Source organism: Pituophis catenifer, unplaced genomic scaffold (assembly GCF_029215685.1).
Source record: "Pituophis catenifer annectens isolate HBS135680 unplaced genomic scaffold, rPitCat1.0.hap2 SCAF_1, whole genome shotgun sequence".
Classification (NCBI taxonomy): domain Eukaryota; kingdom Metazoa; phylum Chordata; class Lepidosauria; order Squamata; family Colubridae; genus Pituophis; species Pituophis catenifer.
The window spans coordinates 107,299,699-107,320,073 of NW_027256881.1; the positions used below are offsets into that span (position 1 = coordinate 107,299,699).

Genomic DNA, 20,375 nt, shown 5'->3' on the forward strand with positions numbered 1-20,375 from the left:
CTGCTTAGAGAAAGTGCTGTTCTGGGGAAGGCTTTCCTTTTTCTTCTTTTGTTTCTTGATTTAATTGCCACATTACAAACGTTCAATAATTTATGTTAATCCTCCTCTCCTTTAATAACTAGCAACAACCACTCTACTAGACAGTAATAGAGGAAAAGAAGGGAACCCAAGACCTGCTTCATTAACTCTGCATAGGTCCACATATGGTTCTAGGCTTCTTTTTGGACTTCGTCAAATTGATCCAAAGTTATGGACATATCCATGTAGTATCCTTAGCAACAATAGGAAAAACTTTGTTTTTTTATTTCTATGGCTCCGGGATTTCCTGGTGCTCTCTCCTGTCCCCAGTGCAAACCAGGAATAAACCTAGATAATCTTATTAAATGTGCCATTGGCCATGTTCAATCATGTAAAAATATTTTTTCTTAATATGCAACACAACTGTAAATAAGATGCACAAATGCTCTATTTTGATGCTATTGTGGTCTATAGAAGATACCGTTACGGTGTCCTTTCTTCCCCAGGCACCATTATTCCTTTCCCCATCTTTCTTTTCAAAAGTAACCCCCCCCCACCCCAAATTCTTATATTTTGAATTATTCTCTAGTTGGAGTTACAAGCTGGTACCCATCTATATCTAGCAGTCCTGCTTCCCTTTTCTTTCCAGTTCTTTTTTCCATCTAGCAGAATCATAACAAAATCATGCACCTCTTCCCATTTGTCTTTTTTATGGGATGCTTCTGCTTTCAGTACTTTAATGGACCATTTGTCTAGAAAATGTATCTATTATTCGTAATTGTTCATTAAAATGGAGAATATGACTTACAGCAGTATTGCACAAATGACATATTTTTGATTATTTGCATAAAAATGTAATATAACGGATATACCGGTACATGTCCATTGCATCCAGGTCTCTTAAATCAATATTTTCCCCTATCACAATTTTTGAAGAACTCTTCTTTTGGCTTATTCAAACTTTAAAATTTCAAGTTATGGCACACTGCCCACCTATTGTTTGAATTCATTAAAATTTGCTTTCCTGAAATCCATGATGTATAACTGACTTCTTTCAGCTTTTCTTCCTTGTTTGATCTCCAACATAACATAGCCATGGTTTCCCCAAAGTGCCCTCTTTTGTCCCTCAATCTAATTCCTCTCTGTTGGTTAGGAATATGTCCAGGAAAACTAACCTTGTACTTTCTTCAATCTTTTGAAAAATGACATTTCTAATAAAAGAGGCTGAAAACATATTGGACCTCCTACTCCTAGCTGACTAATCATCTAGAAAATATGTCAGGTTAATGATGATTTAAAACTAACCAGCCAATGTAAGGCTAATGCAACTGTAAAGCTGATGAAATGTAAGGCTGATGCAATGAGAATGAATCAGCATTGGTAAAACCTCTTTAAGACTCTGAAGGGGTTCACACAAGTCTTTTACTCCTTTAAGAGGTGTTTATAAATTTCAACCAGGAGAGGGCATATTCTTTCTCCTTGTGTCCGGTATTCATTGCTGAGTTCTCAGTGTAGAGTTAAGAAGTTTGATTGTTTGTTGGGTATTTTGCCTACCATGTATATTTCTGCATATGTCTTATATATAAACCACTGTTAAATGTCTGAGGCTCTGTGTGTTGTGTTTTGCTCCTGGGTTGTCTCCTAATTGTAGTCACACTGCAAATGCTCTGACAAAATATAAAAGTTAATGTCTTTTATTAGCATTATAACCTATCCTCTTGGAACTTTTGAACTCATTTTGAAAGAAATTATTCATGCTTCTGCTTTGCTAAGTAACTTATGTAATATATAACGACCACATATTGTACATGACTCGCTAGCTATAGTAATCTAATTCCATACATCAACAATTATGATATACCTTACACTACAAAATGAGATTTGTTTCTTTTGGATTTAGATTGCAGTGTCTCCCCTTACAACTGTTGTAAAAACGATCATATAATTGAAGCTGGTCACACAGTGCCTCAACTTACAATCACAATGTCTTATGTCCAAAATTCCAAGCTCCATTCGGGTTATAATTCAAGGACTACCTGTAGTTTGGACTTTGTTTAGACAATGCATGAATGTAGCCAATGAAATGTATTTGTAGATCATAATATGGGTCAACCTTGTTTAAAACACCTACAAAGAAACATCAGTCACTTTCTCCTTTTTTAGTATTGGTAACATACTGATTTGTAATCTTGTCACTCTTTTATACAGTTTTTCAAACCCAACATATAAAAGAGGTGACAAAGTTAGGGATGGTAAGAGAAGGCTGGATCTTTTTCTCTCACACAATTTGTTCCCCAATTCATATCCTGCTTGTAATCTTCCTGGATGGATTGCTTTGGCCACTGTTTAACAAATGATGTTTGATCAGATCCCATGGCTCTTCTTACATACACATTTGTGAATCATTCCTTAATATTAAATTGAAATACAATATAGAAGCATTTTCTAAGATCATTAAGGGCTTCATAGCTACTTTTTCCAGTATTGCCTAATGTAATGGAGTAATGCAATCTGAACACCTCAGCCCAGGGGTCCCCAACCCCTGGTCCGCAGTATGCCAGAAACCAGGCCATGCAAACAAGCGAAGCTCCATCCACAGCATGCAGGCAGCACATGAAACACCCCACCCACCAGTCCATGGAAAAACCGCTCTCCTGTTGTGACCCCGACTCCCGAGCCTGTCCTAACAGAGGAAGAGGACTCAGAAGGTGATGGGAGGAATTGACAAGGCCTCCCTCTCCAGGACCCTCCTTTCTGGCAATGCCTCAGATTCCATCCGAAGGCCAGGAGGAACAACCTGGGATGTGCCAGGTGGAAGGCACATTGGAGCACCAATTGATAGGGAGCGAGGATGATGAATCCTGGCTTGATCCCAGGCAGCGACGGAGGGAGAAGCGTGCTCAGCAACAGAAGAGGCGTGGGAGGGCCAGAGATTGAGCTAAATCATGGAGCCACGCCCCACCAGGAATAAAAATGGGTGGGATTGCTCTTCAGGCTTTGTGATGGACAAAGTTAAACCCTGAAAGTCACATTGTGATCTCTGAAATTCGGCTTGGATATATTTTGGACTGAATATTGACTAAACTCTTGTCTCGTGGATAATTTGTTGCCCCTGGAACGGACTGAAGATAAGTCCTCTTCTGCTTTATGGGAGTGGAAATGGTCTTGGCAGGCATTCGGCAGTTTGCTGCCAAAATCTTGGTCTGCCAAGAATTCTAATCTATTTACCTAATCAAATATTGGCAGGCATGCTTGGTATTACGTTTGCCTGTGTGAGGAAGGGGGTCAGAACATCTCCATGGAACCAGTCCCTGGTGCCCAAAAGGTTGGGACCTGATGCCTTAGCCCATTATAAATATAGATCAGTTCTCCAGTTAATATACCTCCTTCTATCACTTCTTTGGGACTCACTTTTAATGGCTAGTTAGATTACACACTGTAGAAAGACATTTGCCAGACTTTGCTTTAGTACTGCGTATGAAGCTGAAGCTATGCTGCTAATATTGCAGCCTGCCTATCTCTTTTTTCACTTTAAAAAGTGCCACAATTTTATTGTCAGGCAGATCTCTACACTTGTGCTAAGGATCACCTGAGGTCTATCTGAAATCATTAAAAGAGAAATAGTACAAACAAGAGACACCAACTAGCACAGGATTAGCATTTATTTTATGCAGTAATTGCCACATTGCTTAAGATGTGGCTAATTAGCACTATGAAAACACATTCACTACTGGATAGTGTCCAATAAATAATCAACATATGCATTTACTAATGTTGATAAATTGCTAAATTAAACTTACATTATGGTGGTTATTTGGTCTTAGAGGCAAAATAATTATTTGTGAAACACAAATGTGTGCCAATACCTAATGTTTATTATTTTGGACATGGATACATTCAAGTAATCACTTAATTCCTCCCCCCCCCACCTACATATGGCTGGAACAATCTCTTCAGGAGGATACTATGGCATATGGCAGTGATGGCTAATCTTTTTGTCTTTGTGTGCTGAAAGTGTGTGCGCGCACCCATAATGCAATGCATGCATGACCCCCCTTTGCGCCCCACCCCCTGTACATGTGCATGTGACTCCCTGCGTGACCCCCACCCTCCCGCACATGCATGAGCTACCCCTTCGCAACCCCCACCCTATGCATGCACACTGACCCCATGTACCCCCGCATGTATGCACAACCCCGTACATGCACATGTGACCCCCCCACATGCACCGTCCCCCCGTGCATGCATGCACGTCTCCCGCATGCACCCCGCCTGCCACACATGCGCAGCAGACCCGAAAACCAGCTGGCCGCCACGAGGCGCACGCACATGTGTGGTGGAGCTAAACTGGGACGACGACTCGCATGCCCGCAGAGAGGGCTCTGTGTGCCACCTGTGGCATGTGTGCCATAGGTTTTCCATCATGGGCATATGGTATCCAAAATTGCAAAGAGATCCGGAAGCAACAGCATGTACTCCTCTCTCTCTCTCTCCCAGGAAAGATCAATACGGGGGCCAAAGTAGTTTAGGTGCCAAAACTGGACCCAAAACTTATTTAAGAAAATCTGTTTTATACAATAGTTTTGATCTATTCAGCCTCTGTGTCCTCAAGCAATTTCTTCAGGAATGGGAGGTTGGAAAAAAAAAGCACATGAGGTTAATACCTAAATTTACAAACTGTGCTCTCTCTCCATCAAAGAAATAAGCTCCTTGCTGAAGATAAATTTAACCTGAAGATAAATTTAACTTGGGCTTTCCTGTCAACCAATTGTTTTCTGAAGAAAGCTTATCTATTTTCTTTCATGCAAACATTGACTTCAAGAATACTTTTTTACAAAGATTATATTCCTAACTTTAGTACTGTATTACTTACAAAGCTGAAATATGTTGGAATATCACCAGCTATCTTTCTTGTAGAACAGGCAAGAAGCTGGTCATTTTTGATGACTAGTTGTATTATTCTATTCACACGGGGCAAACAGCCTCAGGCAAATTCCAAGCGGAATTCTGTAACTATACATCTTTTTTTTTAAGAGGGGTTTTCTTTCTTTGAAGACCCATGTGAAAAACATCCATTGGCAAGAGAAAAGAATGCAGGAAAAAAACAAACTGTAAGGATTTGCACTTGGCAGGACCAACAATTAAATGCTTGAGGCTAAATACTTGTATAACAACTTACCACACCGAAGAAGTGTCATGAAAAGTCATTGTGCTTTCCAGACATGCAATAAACAAAGCAACTTTTGCAACAAGTAAACCCAGATCAAAAATATGCATTTTCTGTGGTTCACATTTATTAGTAGATAATCAGAAAATGTGCCATCATAGATCTGAGACCAGGTTTATTTGCCTACATGTCCTATTGATCTTTGGATATGGTCACATACCAGAAAAAACACGGTTCTTATATATTCAATAAATGATCAGTAGAAACTGTTGTAGAGCTGGCCAATCTCCTATGAAGCAGTTAAAGCAGGGGTGTCCAACTCACATCATCACAGGGTCGTCACGTGACGTATTGTGACTTCTCCCCCTTTCGCTAAACCGGGCAAGGGTATGGCCATTTTGGCCCACGGGCCGCTAGTTTAACAGCCCTGAATTAAAGGCTTAAGAGCAGCATCTTCTTTTCAATCAACTGTAACAGTAACAGTAACAGAGTTGGAAGGGACCTTGGAGGTCATCTAGTCCAACCCCCTGCTCACGCAGGAGACCTATACTAGGGATTAGAACTGCCGACCTTTCTGATCGACAAGCTCAGCGTCTTAGCCACTGAGCCACAGTTTTTCCATATATATGCCTCAGGGGTGAAATGTTCCCGGTTCGGACTGGATCACCCGATCCGGTAGCGATGATGGCGGGCGGTTCGGAGAACTGGTAGCAAAAATCCCTGTCCCCCCCCCCCCCACCATGCCCAGCTGAGCCCCACGATCATCATTTTTTCTACAACCTCTTCCGATGAAAAAATGCTTTTAAAAGTAAAAAAAAAAAAAAGCCTCTGATGATTGTGCAGCTCAGCTGGGATCATCAGAGGCTTTTCAAAGCATTTTTTCCTGCAACCTCTTGGCCGAAGAGGTGGTAAAAAAATGCTTTGAAAAGTCTCTGAAGATTCCAGCTGAGTTGCCTGATCGGCAGAGAGGCTTTTCAAAGCATTTTTAAAAAAGCCTCTCTGACGATCTCAGCTGAGTTGCCTGATTGGCAGAGGCTTTTCAAAGCATTAGAAAAAATGCTTTGAAAAGTTAAAAAAAAAAAGTTGGCCATGCCCACCCAGTCACATTACCCCCACACAAGCCACGCCCACAGAACCGGTAGTAACAAATTTTACATTTCACCCCTGATGTGCATAGTCAATCTTGACGATTTTATTATAATTTGGATAGCTATTACCACTATAGGGAGTCCTCACTTAACCATCTGTTAAGTCTGTTAAGCAACCATTCAAATTTATGACAGTGCTGAACAAGTACTTATGACCAGTTCTCATACTTACAAGGTTGCAGTGTCCATGTGGCAGGCAGCTCACAATTACGATGTTGAAGCATCTCATGGTCACATGATTGCCATTTGCAACTTTCATTGGTTTTCAACAAGCAAAGGCAAAGAGAAAGCCAGCAGGTCCCAAAGGGGGATCATATGGCATCACATTTTGTAACTGTGTTATTTAGTAATGGAAATTCCAGTCCTGATTACTGTGGTTAAATGAAAACTACCTGTATTTCCTACTAAAATGAACAAACCTAAAAGTGCTTAGTTTTGGCTCAGTTTTCTCTTCAAAAACTCATTATTTTACAGGTAAAAATAAAGGAAACCTAAAACAAAAATGTTAATAATTTATGTGGCTTGAATCTTTCTCCACATATTGGAAAGAACTTTTTAGTTTGAGTACTCTACTATATTAAATATAACTTCTTGGGCTGCACAACTAGTTTTCGTTCAGAAGACAAATATTACGATTAAGACAGTTAAGCCAAACCACACTATATTTTGGAGAATTAGATCGCTGAATAATTACCGTATTTTTCGGAGTATAAGACACACTTTTTTCTCCCTAAAAGGGGGTGAAAATTTAAGTGCATCTTATACACCAAATGTAGCCCCGGCCACCCACTGGCCCCCACCCTTTGGCCTCTGCCTCGCAGAAGTTACCTCCTTGCAAGCAAACAGCAAGAAAAAACAGCTCCTTTCAGCTTCAGGACAGCCTAATTAGTACAAGTTGATTGGATTGGCCTCATAACTCTCAGCTGATTTGCTCTCAGCTGTTTTGGGCAGGGCTCTGCTGCTTGCTGCAAGGAGGTAAATTGCTGGAGCAGATTTTTTTTCCCCTTGTGCTAATCAAGCTATGTTGAAAATGAGAATGAAAGCAAAGCAGTCTGTTTGCTGCAAAGAGGCAAAATTGCTCAGAGGCAGAGGCAGAGCAAAATTTCTTTTTCTTCTTTTCCTCATCAAAAAAGGTAGGTGTGTCTTATACTCCCAAAAATACGGTAGTTCAAGGTCAAATTTTCTCTTATTTATTGCATTTATCAGGCAATCTAGCCCTCAAAGATGCTTGAAATGTTATTCAATGAAAATATATCATGATGAGAAACTAATGATGAGGTTTTACTACGTCCAACATGTTTTCACGCTGCTGGGTAAATTAATTTTAAAGTGCTTTTGTCCTTTGTCTTCTTTGTGTGTTTGTGGGTGTGTGTGTGTGAGAGAGAGAAGCAACAGAAGTGAAAGGAAGCCTGACACTGTCAGCTCCATCTGATGTTTCTTTCTATCAGCTATTACCTAGCAATTTTTGCATCTTTTTCCAGTGTTTTTTTTATTCCAGACCTCATTAAGATCATTATTCTTCATGTTATACTAAGAAACTATGTTTGCACACTTTTTTCCCCCAAAACCCATTTTGTTAAGCAACAACATCTAACCAACTTTGATTTATCTGAAAAAAAGCTAAATAGTGATAGACCTGATTAATTTATTTGTTTATTATATATAAATTTTATTAAATAATTTTTAAGAGATTAAAGAGAAGGCAAATTTGGGAAGAAAAAAGTAATGAAAGTTAAAAAAAGTATTAGGTAAGTAAAAAAAAAGTGGGGAAAAAGGAAAAAAAGAAAAAAGTTTTAAACAAGTGGCTTCCAATCTGTTTGACAGCAGTTATAAATGCATTTATATTTTACTTTCTCTAAGTTTACAACATAATTTCCTTATTTCCCTAGCCTGAGCCTATTTAATAAACAAGCTCACAAGTTCTTTGTTTTATAACAAAAATTCTATAAGGGGTCTCTAGTCATTAATACTATGGTTATCATCCTTTCTCTACTCAGACAAGTCAATTTTGCCATCTCTGCTAATTCTGACATTTTAGAAGGCTGGAACTGATTAGAATTTGGATAGAGACCACCAGGAAATCCCAGGACTGTGAATTAGACTTTAAAAAAAACAACAAGGTTACAGCAAGCTACTATCATACTATTGCTAAGAAAACTACATGGGCAATTGAACCCAGTGCTCTAGTTTTCTAAAGATGAACTTGACTAAAATCTATACATTTAAAATTTAGAAATAAAGATTAGAATCTTATCTTTACTTCTACAAAACTATACATTTTACAAATCAAAACATTTTCATGTATTGATTTTCCTATTGATGATATTTGGAAATTTTTCTGGAAGTCTCTTTTTACTGAATAGAAGGTAAAAATGATTAGTAATTAAATTATCCTATAAGTCACACCTGGACAAAAAAAAACCCCTCATTTTATAAAAGCATGTAACATTATGCACACGTCTAAGCAGTTTAAAATCACAACGTTCAATGATATTTATTGGGAATAGGTTTGCAATAGAAAATAATAATTGCATTTGCGAAGGGATTATGTTGCTAATATGGTGGCTTCCAAAAATTATAACTCCTATATTCCCAGAACTTTAGACCAAAGGGAGGCTTATAGGTGCAAAGCCTCTGGAAAGCGTTATGTGGCTAATTTGACATTGCAATCTAATTGGTGTTCTTCAGATCTGTTGGGCTGCAAATCCCTCATCCTCAGCCAGAAAAATCATTTGATTTAAGGTTACCATATATCTAACAAAAGGAAGACATGTCCTCATGTCTAGCAGCCATAGCCTTAAAATTAAACATTGTCTAACTCTCTTTCTATATATTTATGCCTGCCTGTATGTATGTATATGTATACACACCAGTGATGAAATCCAAATTTTTTTACTACCGGTTCTGTGGGCGTGGTGTGGCTTGGTGGGTGTGGCTTGGTGGGCGTGGCAGGGGAAGAATACTGCAAAATCTCCATTCCCACCCCACTCCAGGGGAAGGATATTGCAAAATCTCCATTCCCACCCCACTCTGGGGCAAGATGTGGTATCTGCCGGTTCTCCGAACTGCTCAAAATTTCCACTACTGGTTCTCCATAATGTGGGAAAGTAATAAATAAAATAAAAGCGGGTCCAACTAGATGATCACTGAAGGGCCCTCTTTGTTCTTAATATTGTAAAAGAGAAAATGCTTGCAATTGTATCCAGCACGTAGGCAAACACATTCCTTTCAAGTAGGATTTCTACATCAAGGCCCCTCATTTGTCACAGATAAAGACAGTCTGGTGATTTACATTTTGAAGGTCAGAGAGAGGAGATGTCCATATTATTGTTTCAACAAGAGATAATTTGAATCTATGCTTCAGTAACTTCTAAGAAGAATTATAACTGTTTGGCAAAGATAGTAATTAAGGTATGTCATTTTGTGTAACAAATGTCTCTGATAATAAGAAAATGCTGACTTCACAGAATCCTTTGTTTGAAACTGTATAAATGCTTTGAGCTGAAAATCATAGGTTGTTCAGACCTCTTTGGTAGCAATACCAGGTTCGATCCTTTATTGCAATAAATAAATAAACTGATTCTGTCTGCCCTGAAGGGATGGTTCTGAATTCCTTCTTCCACAACAATTTTGGCACCTGGCAGATGGGACTTTGAGAAGCAGAGATTTTTTTCTTCCTAGGCGAACTGCCCCAGCGAGAGCGGCCTTTCCCACCAAGGATTCGACAGCCGGTACCAAGACTTCTTTGAAGTCAACAGAATCCTTTGTTGAGAGATTGCCGTATGCTCGCTGGCGAAGCAGCTTAAGCCAAGGACCCACAAGGGGGGCAGACAAGACCCAGTAACTCTGCGGACGGCCGAGGAAACAACGCTTGCCAGGCAAGTAAACGGGGAATAGAAAGGTCCTGTTCATTTTTGGAACAGAAGAAGAGATCTGATCAATCTCCTGAGAGGGGAAAAAGGCTTTTTTCAACCCTCTAGATTGTGTTAATAAGTGGCCAGCCTTAGGCATAAGGTGGCCAGAAAAAAAAGAAAAAAAAGAGAGACCCCCTTGGTTAATTAAGTATCAGGCAGAGTTGGCTAGGGTCTGTTTGATGAAATCTAAAGGAGTAGATAAGAAAAATGGGCCTCTGCAACAATTACATAAAGGAAACTATATATCACAGATTTTGGAATAAAGTCAAGATCTTGTTAATCAGTATGACCCTACCCTAGGTCAGAAATATTGGTTATGTTTATCTGCTGGCCCTGCATCGTATCATACTGTTCCTGTCAAGCTACAACTCTGGGTTAGAACAAAGGCTACCAGAAATAAACTTTAAGAGGGGAAAGTGGGGTGGATGGAATCTGTCCAAGACCATTTCAACCTCCAGGATTTCCGCTCTGGTTCAACTTAAAGTCCAAATCAGGTTTGTGTATCCTTTTTCCACCTGGAAATACTACCTCTCGATATGTTTTTGAAGGACCAATTCTCAGAGATAAACAGAAGGACCCCTCACTGGAAGTCCCATTGCAACCACTGGCAGGAATGTTTGTGGCAGGGACTTAGGGGTCTGGACTAATGCAAGGAACTACTGAGCGCATGCCTTTTCCATAAATCTTCTTATGTGGAAAGGATGCATATTTGTGTTTACCAAAAAACTGGACAGGAACATGTAATAAATCAGATGTGGTCAGAGAAATTGCCAAGGAATTGCAGGATAGGGCTTCCAAGATAAGTCAGAGGTTACAAACTTCTGACATGTGGTTTTCTTGGGTGCCTGGATCCGGATGGATTAAACAAATGATATTTTTGTTCATATGTGCCATCGCTGGCTTAGCATTCATCCCATGTGTAATACCACTCCTCAGACAATTATCCATAAGAGCAGTACAGGAGATTCAAGTTGAGAGGGAACTAGCTTTGACAGAGCATTTTCTTAATCAGCTTGGTCCCTACCCTGTGGAAGAATCTACAGATTCTGAGGCAGATCCATATGTGGAAATGGAACCGGTGGAAAAATGGAAAGAATCTTCCTAAGACCTAGGAGAGTGGAAACAATCATATATAATCTTTTATGTGCCTTTATTTCTTATATTTTGTTAGGATTTTTATATTATAGAGTTGTTTATTGGAACTTTTTATACTCAGTAGTTACACTTATAAGTAGGTTGTGGAAGTTTATGCATAGACAAACTTCCAGAGGGGGGAGTAATGTGGGAAAGTAATAAATAAAGTAAAATCAGGTCCAACTAGATGATCACTGAAGGGCCCTCTTTGTTCTTAATATTGTAAAAGAGAAAATGCTTGCAATTGTATCCAGCATGTAGGCAAACACATTCCTTTCAAGTAGGATTTCTACATCAAGGCCCCTCATTTGTCACAGATAAAGACAGTCTGGTGATTTACATTTTGAAGGTCAGAGAGAGGAGATGTCCATATTATTGTTTCAACAAGAGATAATTTGAAGCTATGCTTCAGCAACTTCTAAGAAGAATTATAACTGTTTGGCAAAGATAGTAATTAAGGTATGTCATTTTGTGTAACAAATGTCTCTGATAATAAGAAAATGCTGACTTCACAGAGTCCTTTGTTTGAAATTGTATAAATGCTTTGAGCTGAAAATCATAGGTTGTTCAGACCTCTTTGGTAGCAATACCAGGTTTGATCCTTTATTGCAATAAATAAATAAACTGATTCTGTCTGCCCTGAAGGGATGGTTCTGAATTCCTTCTTCCACAACATCCAGAACCTGCTAGATTTCACCCCTGATATACACACACAATTATTCACAATATTTTAATTTCAGTGGGCATCACCTTGTTAGAACCAGACTATGTTCTTCATATGTAGTCATTAAAACTTTGGGGTATTGTGAAAATGCCTGCTTCTTTCTTTCATCTGTTGACAGATTCTAGATTGACATTATTTATTTCCTGATTCTATGAGCAATCAATTTCAACCCATCCCCTTCAAATCTTCAAATCACTGTAATCTTTAGGTGACATGATTCCCACAGGTTCCTGTGGTGAAATTTGAAGAGCGTTCTTGTCCATTCTATATTATCATTAGCATGTATTTGAAAAATAAAAATTTATAGGGAAAGTATAGCAATTGAAATCCTGATACTAAAACTGGGGGGGGGGGGTTGTTTTTGTTTTTTTGGCATTTTCGCTGTAATACTTGTCATGGAGGCCCAGAAAGTCAAAGGGTGGGTGTCCTTTTTTCCAATCTTCCCAACCCTAGTTGGATCGCAAAGTTTCGAGCTCGCACCTTCCTGATTCACACGGGGGGGCGGGATATCACAGAAAGTTCGGGCTCAAGTTTATAATAAAATGAACGTCAGTTTCGGATTTCCCAAAACAAAAACAAAAACAAAACAAAAAGCGAATTCGACTTTCTGTTTTAGAAAACAACCCGACCTCCGCTCCACTAAGCGGCGCCCTCGGCCGCGGTCTATACTCCTATCGCCGGTCTTCTGCGCAAAGGCCAGCCTGACACCTTCCCCGAGGCGTTGTGTTGTGAGCCGGTGCGATGGGCGGCAGGGTGACCCGCGTGCTTAGCAAGTTTAACGTGGAGAGCCGAGCGCACCGGGAAATCAGCAAGAAGAAACCCAAGCCTGCCCCGCGCCACCTCACCGCAGTCAAGCCGGATTGTGAGTTCAGCGGGCGCAAACGCGCTGCCGGATCGTGGAATCACCCCCTGCGCCGCTTCCTTTGCTTTCTGCTGCAGAGAGGCTGGATTAAAGGGAATTTGGGAGAGGGAGGGAAGCAGCCGCCGTCCCGTCGGGAAATATCCCCGGGCAGCCCCGCGGCAGGGAACGAGTGTTTGCATTGCGTCCATAGAGAGCAAAGGGCTTCCTTTCCCTTTGCATCAAAGGGGCCTTGGGAGTAAATCTTGCAAAGGGAGGGGATATTCGTAGTCAGGCTTTGTCCTTTAAATGAATCCGGTCTGGCGGGGCGGCTGCACAGACAAAAGCAACCGCGATTTTCGAGGCCAAAGGCGCTGGTGACATTGAAGCGACCCTTCGTTCCGCTCCCAAGTTTTGGAAACCGCGCCCGCGCGTTAGCTCTGCCTTTGGAAAGACAGATTGATGGTTGGGCTTTTAGCAGCAGCCGCATGCGCGTCTGCGATAATGAGCAGAGGCTGGGACGGGTAGTCTGGGACGCTGTAGAGGTGCAAGGGTGCTGAGGCAGCGTGGATATAGCAATAGCAATAAGACTTATATACCGCTTCACAGTGCTTTACGGCCCTCTCTGAGCGGTTTACACAGTCAGCATGTTGCCCCAAACAATCTGGCTTCTCATTTTACCGACCTCGGAAGGATGGAAAGCTGAGTCAACCTTGAGCCCGTGAGACTCGAACTGCCAAACTGTTGGCAGTCAGCAGAAGTAGCTTGCAGTACTGCATTATAACTATTGTGCCACCACAGCTCTATGAAGATCTTCCGGTTCCATCAGTGCAGATGTAAACATACAAATGATCGAACAATATCTCCTTTTTTTTAATCGTGGCTGACATTTTTTACACGAAATAGCCCTGTTGCAAAATACGAAATTATAACTCCTGTACAGAGGGTCCTCGACTTTCAACAGTTTGTTTAGTGACTGTTCAAAGTTGCAAAAAAAAAAAAAGACTCGTGACCGTTTTTCACCCTTAGGACAGTTGTAGGATCCCCAGGTATTCATGTGATCCAAATTCAGCTGCTTGGCAACTAACTCATATTTTTGACAGGTGCAGTGTCCCATGATAACTTTTTGCGACCTTCTGACAAGCAACATCAATGGGGAAATCAGATTCACTTAACAGTTGTGTTACTGACTTAAGAACTACAGTGATTCACGTAACAATTGTGGCAAGAAAGGTGGTAAAATGGGGCAAAATTCACTTAACAAATGTCTTGCTGGCAATTAGGGCATCTTTCGGAGACTTCACACTTGCTTAGCAACAGAGATTTTCAGCTCAATTGTGGTCGTAAGTCAAGGACTACCTGTAATGTTCCTTCCAGCTCCAGACAGATCAGTTAACACACAACACACTTAGCCCTGCTTTCTTTACTTTCTATAGTTAAATAAGCCACAATCACTTAGTTTATGCAATGCACTAAAGTAAAACTAGAGAAATGACACTCGGACTGATTTGCCCAGCCACATGGGTGGCTAACCATTTTTCAGGGCTGGAAACGTCATCAACTCTACCCACCCACAATCCACTGGAAAACAACTTCTACCTATCTTTTCCTGCTGTGCCGTGATGTTGTGTGTGTGGGGATGTGTGTCTGTGTTTGTAAACACACATACAGATTTTTTGTTTATGATTTCATTTAGAACCGTATTGTGGAGTCCATGGTGCTTTCTGAGCTTGGTTGTTTGCTTTCAGACATTTCATTAACCTACTAGGTAACATTATCAGTGCTACGGAGAGTGGTGTTTGTTTTCTTTTTATATACAGTAGCTTGCCCTGCCAGTATTGGCGGGGATGTTGTTGGTTTTTTTGTAGTACTTCCTTGATTAGAGTATTGTTTTATGCTTGCTTGATTGTTTGTTTATTAGGTGTTGATCTCTGCTTATCTGGATGTTGGCTTTTTGTTTCACAGAACTAGTAAGGAGACAAACAATCAAGTAGAAAACAATATCCTCTTCAAGAAACTACCAAGGAGAAAACCATACCCCACTAACCCTGACAAGACAAGCTATTATATATAAATGAGGAGCAAACCCCACACTTACTAGCACTGATAAGTTACCTAGTTTGATAATGAAAATTCTGCAGGTAAACAGCCAAGCTCAGAGAGCACCAAGAACTCCACAGTTCAGCTCTGAGCTACATATATTCTCTTCTATTGGAACTGTGTTATTTTGTTGTAAAAATGGAAAGTTATGGGTTTTATGTTTATTTTCTTCAGGGTCTGCCAATTTCCAAGAAGAGATAAAGAAAAAAGATGAAAAGCTTCTTACTTTCTTGAAGGATGTCTATGTTGATTCCAGTGATCCAGACTTGCAAGTGAGTTACAGAGTCTTGAAATGCACACACACATTGATAATTCAGCTTTACATAGCATACTGGGGACAAAAGAAGTTTCAGGATTTTTCATGACACAGTCTAAGTCGTCTTTGCTTTCTTATATTGATTTCTTACCCATATCAGTACAAGCCAATGCCTGATATTTCTTTCAGTTTCTGAATGCAATTAATCTCTTATACATTTCCCATTCCCAGTGACATTTACCTAATAAATGCAAGGATCTGTCTATGTAAACTTTTTCACAGATTTCCCAAATGTCTTTTTTATTTCACCTGCTCAAAATTCTGTTTTGCCTTTATTTTGGAAATGCACTGCAAATGCATCAGAATTCCTGGTAATTTGAACACTCTCACAGATAGTCCTTGACTTACAACCATTTATTTAGCAATCGTTTGAAGTTACAAAAGCACTGAAAAAAGTGACTTTTGACCGCTCTTTTCACTTAGACTGTTGTCATGTGATCAAAATTTGAGCTCTTGGCAGCTGGCATGTATTTATGACAGTTGCAGCATCCTGGGATAACAATAGCCCTTAGACTTATATACTGGTCCATAGTGCTTTACAGCACTCTCTGAGAAGTTTACAAAATCAGAGTATTGCCCCCAATAATCTGAGTCTTTATTTGACCAACCTTGGAAGGCTGAGTCAACCTCGAGCTTTATCAGGATCAAACTCCAGACTGTGGGCAGAGTTAGCCTGCAATATTGCATTCTAACTACTGCACCAATGGCATGTAGGTTACAAATGGCGACGATGTGATCTCCGTTTGTAATCTTTCCAGCCAGATTCCAACAAGCAAAATCAATGTGGGAAGCTGGATTTTCTTGGCAAACGGCAGTGATTCACTTAACAACCGTGGCAAAAAGGGGTCCTAAAATTGGATGGGACTCACTTAAACAACCTCTTGTATAACAATGGAAATGCTGGTCCCAATTGTAGTCGTAAGTTGGGGGACTACTTGTATTCAGAAGTAAGCACTTCTGAATAACTTATTTGTTTTTGGAATCTGACATTAAGGTGCTTATAGAAGTCCAAATATCTGGAAGATTATTCAGAAATAATATTGGCTGTGTTTAATAGGGCTTTCTCTCTAAGATAATTGATGTTGACTTTAATATAAGAGAGATAACTGGGCCTGGAGGATAACTCTCATGCATTTGGCGAACGAGTTAGGTTCAGGGCCTATAGACAGCTTATTCTCAGAGTTTAGAAGTTAGAAAGAAATGCTGAAGAGTGTCCTGCTTGGAGATGCCCTCCTTTTTCTTTTTTGCCATACCGTGCCTCTGGCAGCTTGCTCTACTTTCTGTCCCAGATCTTTCTTTGCCTCCTTGTTTCTGTTCATCTCTCCCCCTCTCCTCCACTCACTGTAGTTGCAGAGATAGTTATCTTTAGTCTGAATTTTAATATTTCTCATGAGGTTGTATGGAAAAAAAATACCATGGCTGTGTTTGCTATCGTTGCTGTCCTCCACTATCCTTTTTGGAGTATTTTAAAGAGAAATTGTACATCAATCTATAACAAGATTTCTGGGGAGCTTGTGGGGCACTTTGGGGAATGAAAAAATATCTTAAAAGGGTACCCCTCACTCACCAGCATTGCTTATTTTAAATTTTAATGATTATTGGTAGTGTCAAAATGTAAAACCCAGTAAGGGAAACAAATTGCAGCATAGCAAAGAATGATCTGTTGATATTGACAAACCACTTATCCAAGATAAGAAATTCATAGCCAGTCTTTTTTTTTTCCCAGTAGTCTACTGCAAGCAGTCCCTGTGCTTAGCCTTTTCATAGCAATTAAAACTCTCAAGAAAGAACAGACAATCTCTTAGCATATCAGTTTGTAAAATTCCTTGTGTTTTGATGCTATAAAATAGGTCGTCAGCTCAGTCTAATTTCTAAAATCCACTGCAAAGGATCAGTTTAGAAAAACTGTCTTTCTTCTGGCAGTCCACTAGGTGGAGATAAAAAAAAGAGAGAAGAATCACTCTTGCCTTGCTGGTCCCTCCCCAGCCTGCAATTTTGACTTGCAAAGGGGCATTATCCTACAGGGTCTTTCTTAACCTGGGTGACTTTTAAGATGTCTGGACTTTTAACTCCCAGAATACGCCAGCTTGCTGAAGTCCACATATCTTAAAGTTGCCAAGGTTGAGAAAACTAAGCTGTAGAATTTGCAATTGCTTCCTTATTCTCCTTCCTTCTTTTTGGATTTTTTTGCCCAACAAACAATTGCTTGGCCTCAGTTATCATAACTAAAGCTCTGTGGCTAATCCTAAATACTCCATTTACAATTTTCTAAGATTCCTGAAAAGATAATGAAATGTATAAAAATTTTTTTTATGATTAGATCATTTATTTTTCAGAAAAGATGCACCTCTGAGGTTATGTCTTTTATCTTGTATGTTAATGGGCAAGGCCTCTTGTCATTTAGATTACCCAAAAAACAAATCTTCATTGGGAATATTTTCATGTATAATTATTTAAAAATAGAAATAAGATACCGAGGATATCTTGACAGGCTGCAACATTTGGCCAAAATCAATTGGATGTAATGTAAAATTAATCAGGCTTGCATTTAGATACCATGAAAATAAGTTAAGGTGGCTGTAATTGGCACTGGATCCTGCATCTAGAGACTTCTGTTTAGATAATGCAAGAAATCAAATGTTAAACTAAAAGGGCCTGGGCTTAAGCCAGCAGGGCTGTTTTAGGTTCTTAATTGTTTTCTAATTTTGCACTGATATCTTTTTTCCTCCTTAAACACTCCAAGTAGCTTAGCATATAGGTCTCCCCTCATTTTAGACTCAGAACAATCTTGTGAGGTTTTTAAAACGAGAGAATGTCTTGAGAGAGAATGCCCAGAGCCACCAGCTAGGTCCTATAGCTGAGGGAAAATTTGAATTATAGTCAAGAAGAAACAATATTGAGGAAGAAAAGGAAGAGCTGCTGGCAAGTTAACAGTCAGATAAAAGAAACTTGAGTCCAGAACAGAATTGTAACCTGAGGAAGCATCTTAGACAAGACCCTCCCTAGTTCTCATGAGGATAAAGAGAGGGAGAAGGCAAATGCATTGAGGGGGAAAGGGATTTTTAAAACCATTGGAAAATAAAAAAGTAACAAGCCACTGTATAACAAGCCAGACTATTATTCTATTTGGCTTGAATTTGTCTTTAACTGATGGCAGCCATATTTCAGGATTCTAGCTTGTTAATAATCCTAGATATGAATCTGGGATGTTGTAATGTAATATTTTTCCAAATACCCCTGAGGTATTTCCAGTTCATTAAACAGCCAGAATAACAAGTATTATAACCAGACACTTCTTTTAAATGGGAAACCAGATAGGGTCATAAGAGAAGAATACAGATAGTCCTCACTTAGTGACCAAGAGCTGCAGTGGCGCAGTGATTAGAATGCAGTACTGCAGGCTACTTTTGCTGACTGCCGGCTGCCAGAAGTTCAGCAGTTTGAATCTCACCAGGTTCAAGATTGACTCAGCCTTCCATCCTTCTGAAGTGGGTAAAATGAGGACCTAGATTATTGGGGGTAATACACTGTAAAACGCTTAGAGAGGGCTATAAAAGCACTGTGAAGCGGTATATAAGTGTAAGTGCTATTGCTAAGTGCTATTAGTTCAGCAACCATTTAGTTATGACAGCACTGAATGGTGTGTGTGTGTGTCTTACAACTGATCCTTGAATTGCAATGATCAGTGCATCCCTGTAACCATGTAATCACAATTTGAGCACTTGGGAACCAACTCACAATTATGAGACCTGCAACATCCCATAGGCATGTGATTGCCATTTGTGACCTTCCCTGCCAACTTCTCACAACCAAAGTCAATGGGAAACTGGCAGGAGGTTACAAGTCACTCAGCCCCACCAGTTTTTTCCCAAATAAATCTCTGGACAGCATGTGGACAGCACCTGTCCACCTGTTCTCTGTAGTGCCTGACTGCATTCTCTAGTGGTTACCCCAACACCTGCCCACCCTGCACTCTAGCACCTACTTGTGGGACCTACCTGCCTAAGTGTCTGGAACAAAGTTTCAGCAGCATAAGCAAACATCTCTTGATCCCTGCCTTTGCCCATGATGCGGTCTTGTGAGGTCCTTGCTTGCCTTGTGAGGTCCTTGCTCCCTACCTTTGCCCATGATGCGGTCTTGTGAGGTCCTTGCTCTACACAGTCCTTGCTTAACAATGACAATGTCTATTACCATTGCAGTCATGATACATTCTGCTTTATGACTGCATCATTGCTTTATCATTGTAACCCAAGGATTACCTGTAGTTCATAACTTTGTTACAGATGGTTACATGAAAAATAAATGCCTTAATATAGAAATAGAACATTGACTAACATATTTCTAATGGTGTTTTTTTTTAATGTTTTTTTTTTCTCTCCTAGAGGAAAAAAAAAGGGAGAAATCTCCCACATAAGCAGGAGGATTACAGGCCGGTAATAGATGGACAGTTCAATTATCTGGACATTCAGACTGTTCCCAAAGGCAAAGTCTTGATAGAGGAAGCCATGACTCTTCTCAACAATCATCACCGCTCTCCAGAGACATGGACTGCTGAGAAAATAGCAGAGAAATATTCTTTAGAACTGAAGGATGTGAATAACCTTTTAACGTTCTTCATCCCGTTTGTTATGGATTTCCTTCCTTACAAAGACCAGAAAACCCTGGACTCCAAATAAAAATAGCAATCAGAACTCGAGAGAGTTTGTCAGTGCTCAACCATAATTACATATTATCTACAGTAATTCTTCCTCCCCCATCAATCGAACATAGGCAATTTCAGTAGTGTCTGCATTTTCTGTGGCACATCTGTATCAGCAAACCAACCTGATCATGGAGCTGTGAAGTGCCAGGTGGGGGAGATGTGCCCACAGCCAGTCACGCAGTTTTCTTAAATATTCTAAAAATGTTGGCTGCCTTGTGGATGATGTGTTCCAAAGCATGTGTTCATTACTCAGAATCAGACAATAAAAGTGCAGGTTCTTTGCACCTGATATTTTTCAGCTGGAGCTCTGGAGA

General features: G+C 40.0%; 1 protein-coding gene across 1 annotated transcript; it reads left to right on the forward strand.

The window, feature by feature from the left end:
* The first annotated feature begins 12,819 nt into the window (after positions 1-12,819).
* NDUFAF4 (NADH:ubiquinone oxidoreductase complex assembly factor 4) lies at positions 12,820-20,050 on the forward strand. Its single transcript, XM_070953862.1, has 3 exons — positions 12,820-12,967; positions 15,218-15,315; positions 19,742-20,050. Exons 1-3 carry the CDS (start codon positions 12,847-12,849, stop codon positions 20,033-20,035), a joined length of 513 nt encoding a protein of 170 aa, XP_070809963.1. The 5' UTR covers positions 12,820-12,846; the 3' UTR covers positions 20,036-20,050.
* Positions 20,051-20,375: the final 325 nt, after the last annotated feature.

Bases quoted from the DNA above. Each gene is read 5' to 3' on its own strand.
- NDUFAF4 (XM_070953862.1), top strand. From the start codon at position 12,847: ATGGGCGGCAGGGTGACCCGCGTGCTTAGCAAGTTTAACGTGGAGAGC. The intron at 12,968-15,217 runs GTGAGTTCAGCG...TATTTTCTTCAG, and splicing joins CACCGCAGTCAAGCCGGATT to GGTCTGCCAATTTCCAAGAA. The intron at 15,316-19,741 runs GTGAGTTACAGA...TTTCTCTCCTAG, and splicing joins CCAGTGATCCAGACTTGCAA to AGGAAAAAAAAAGGGAGAAA.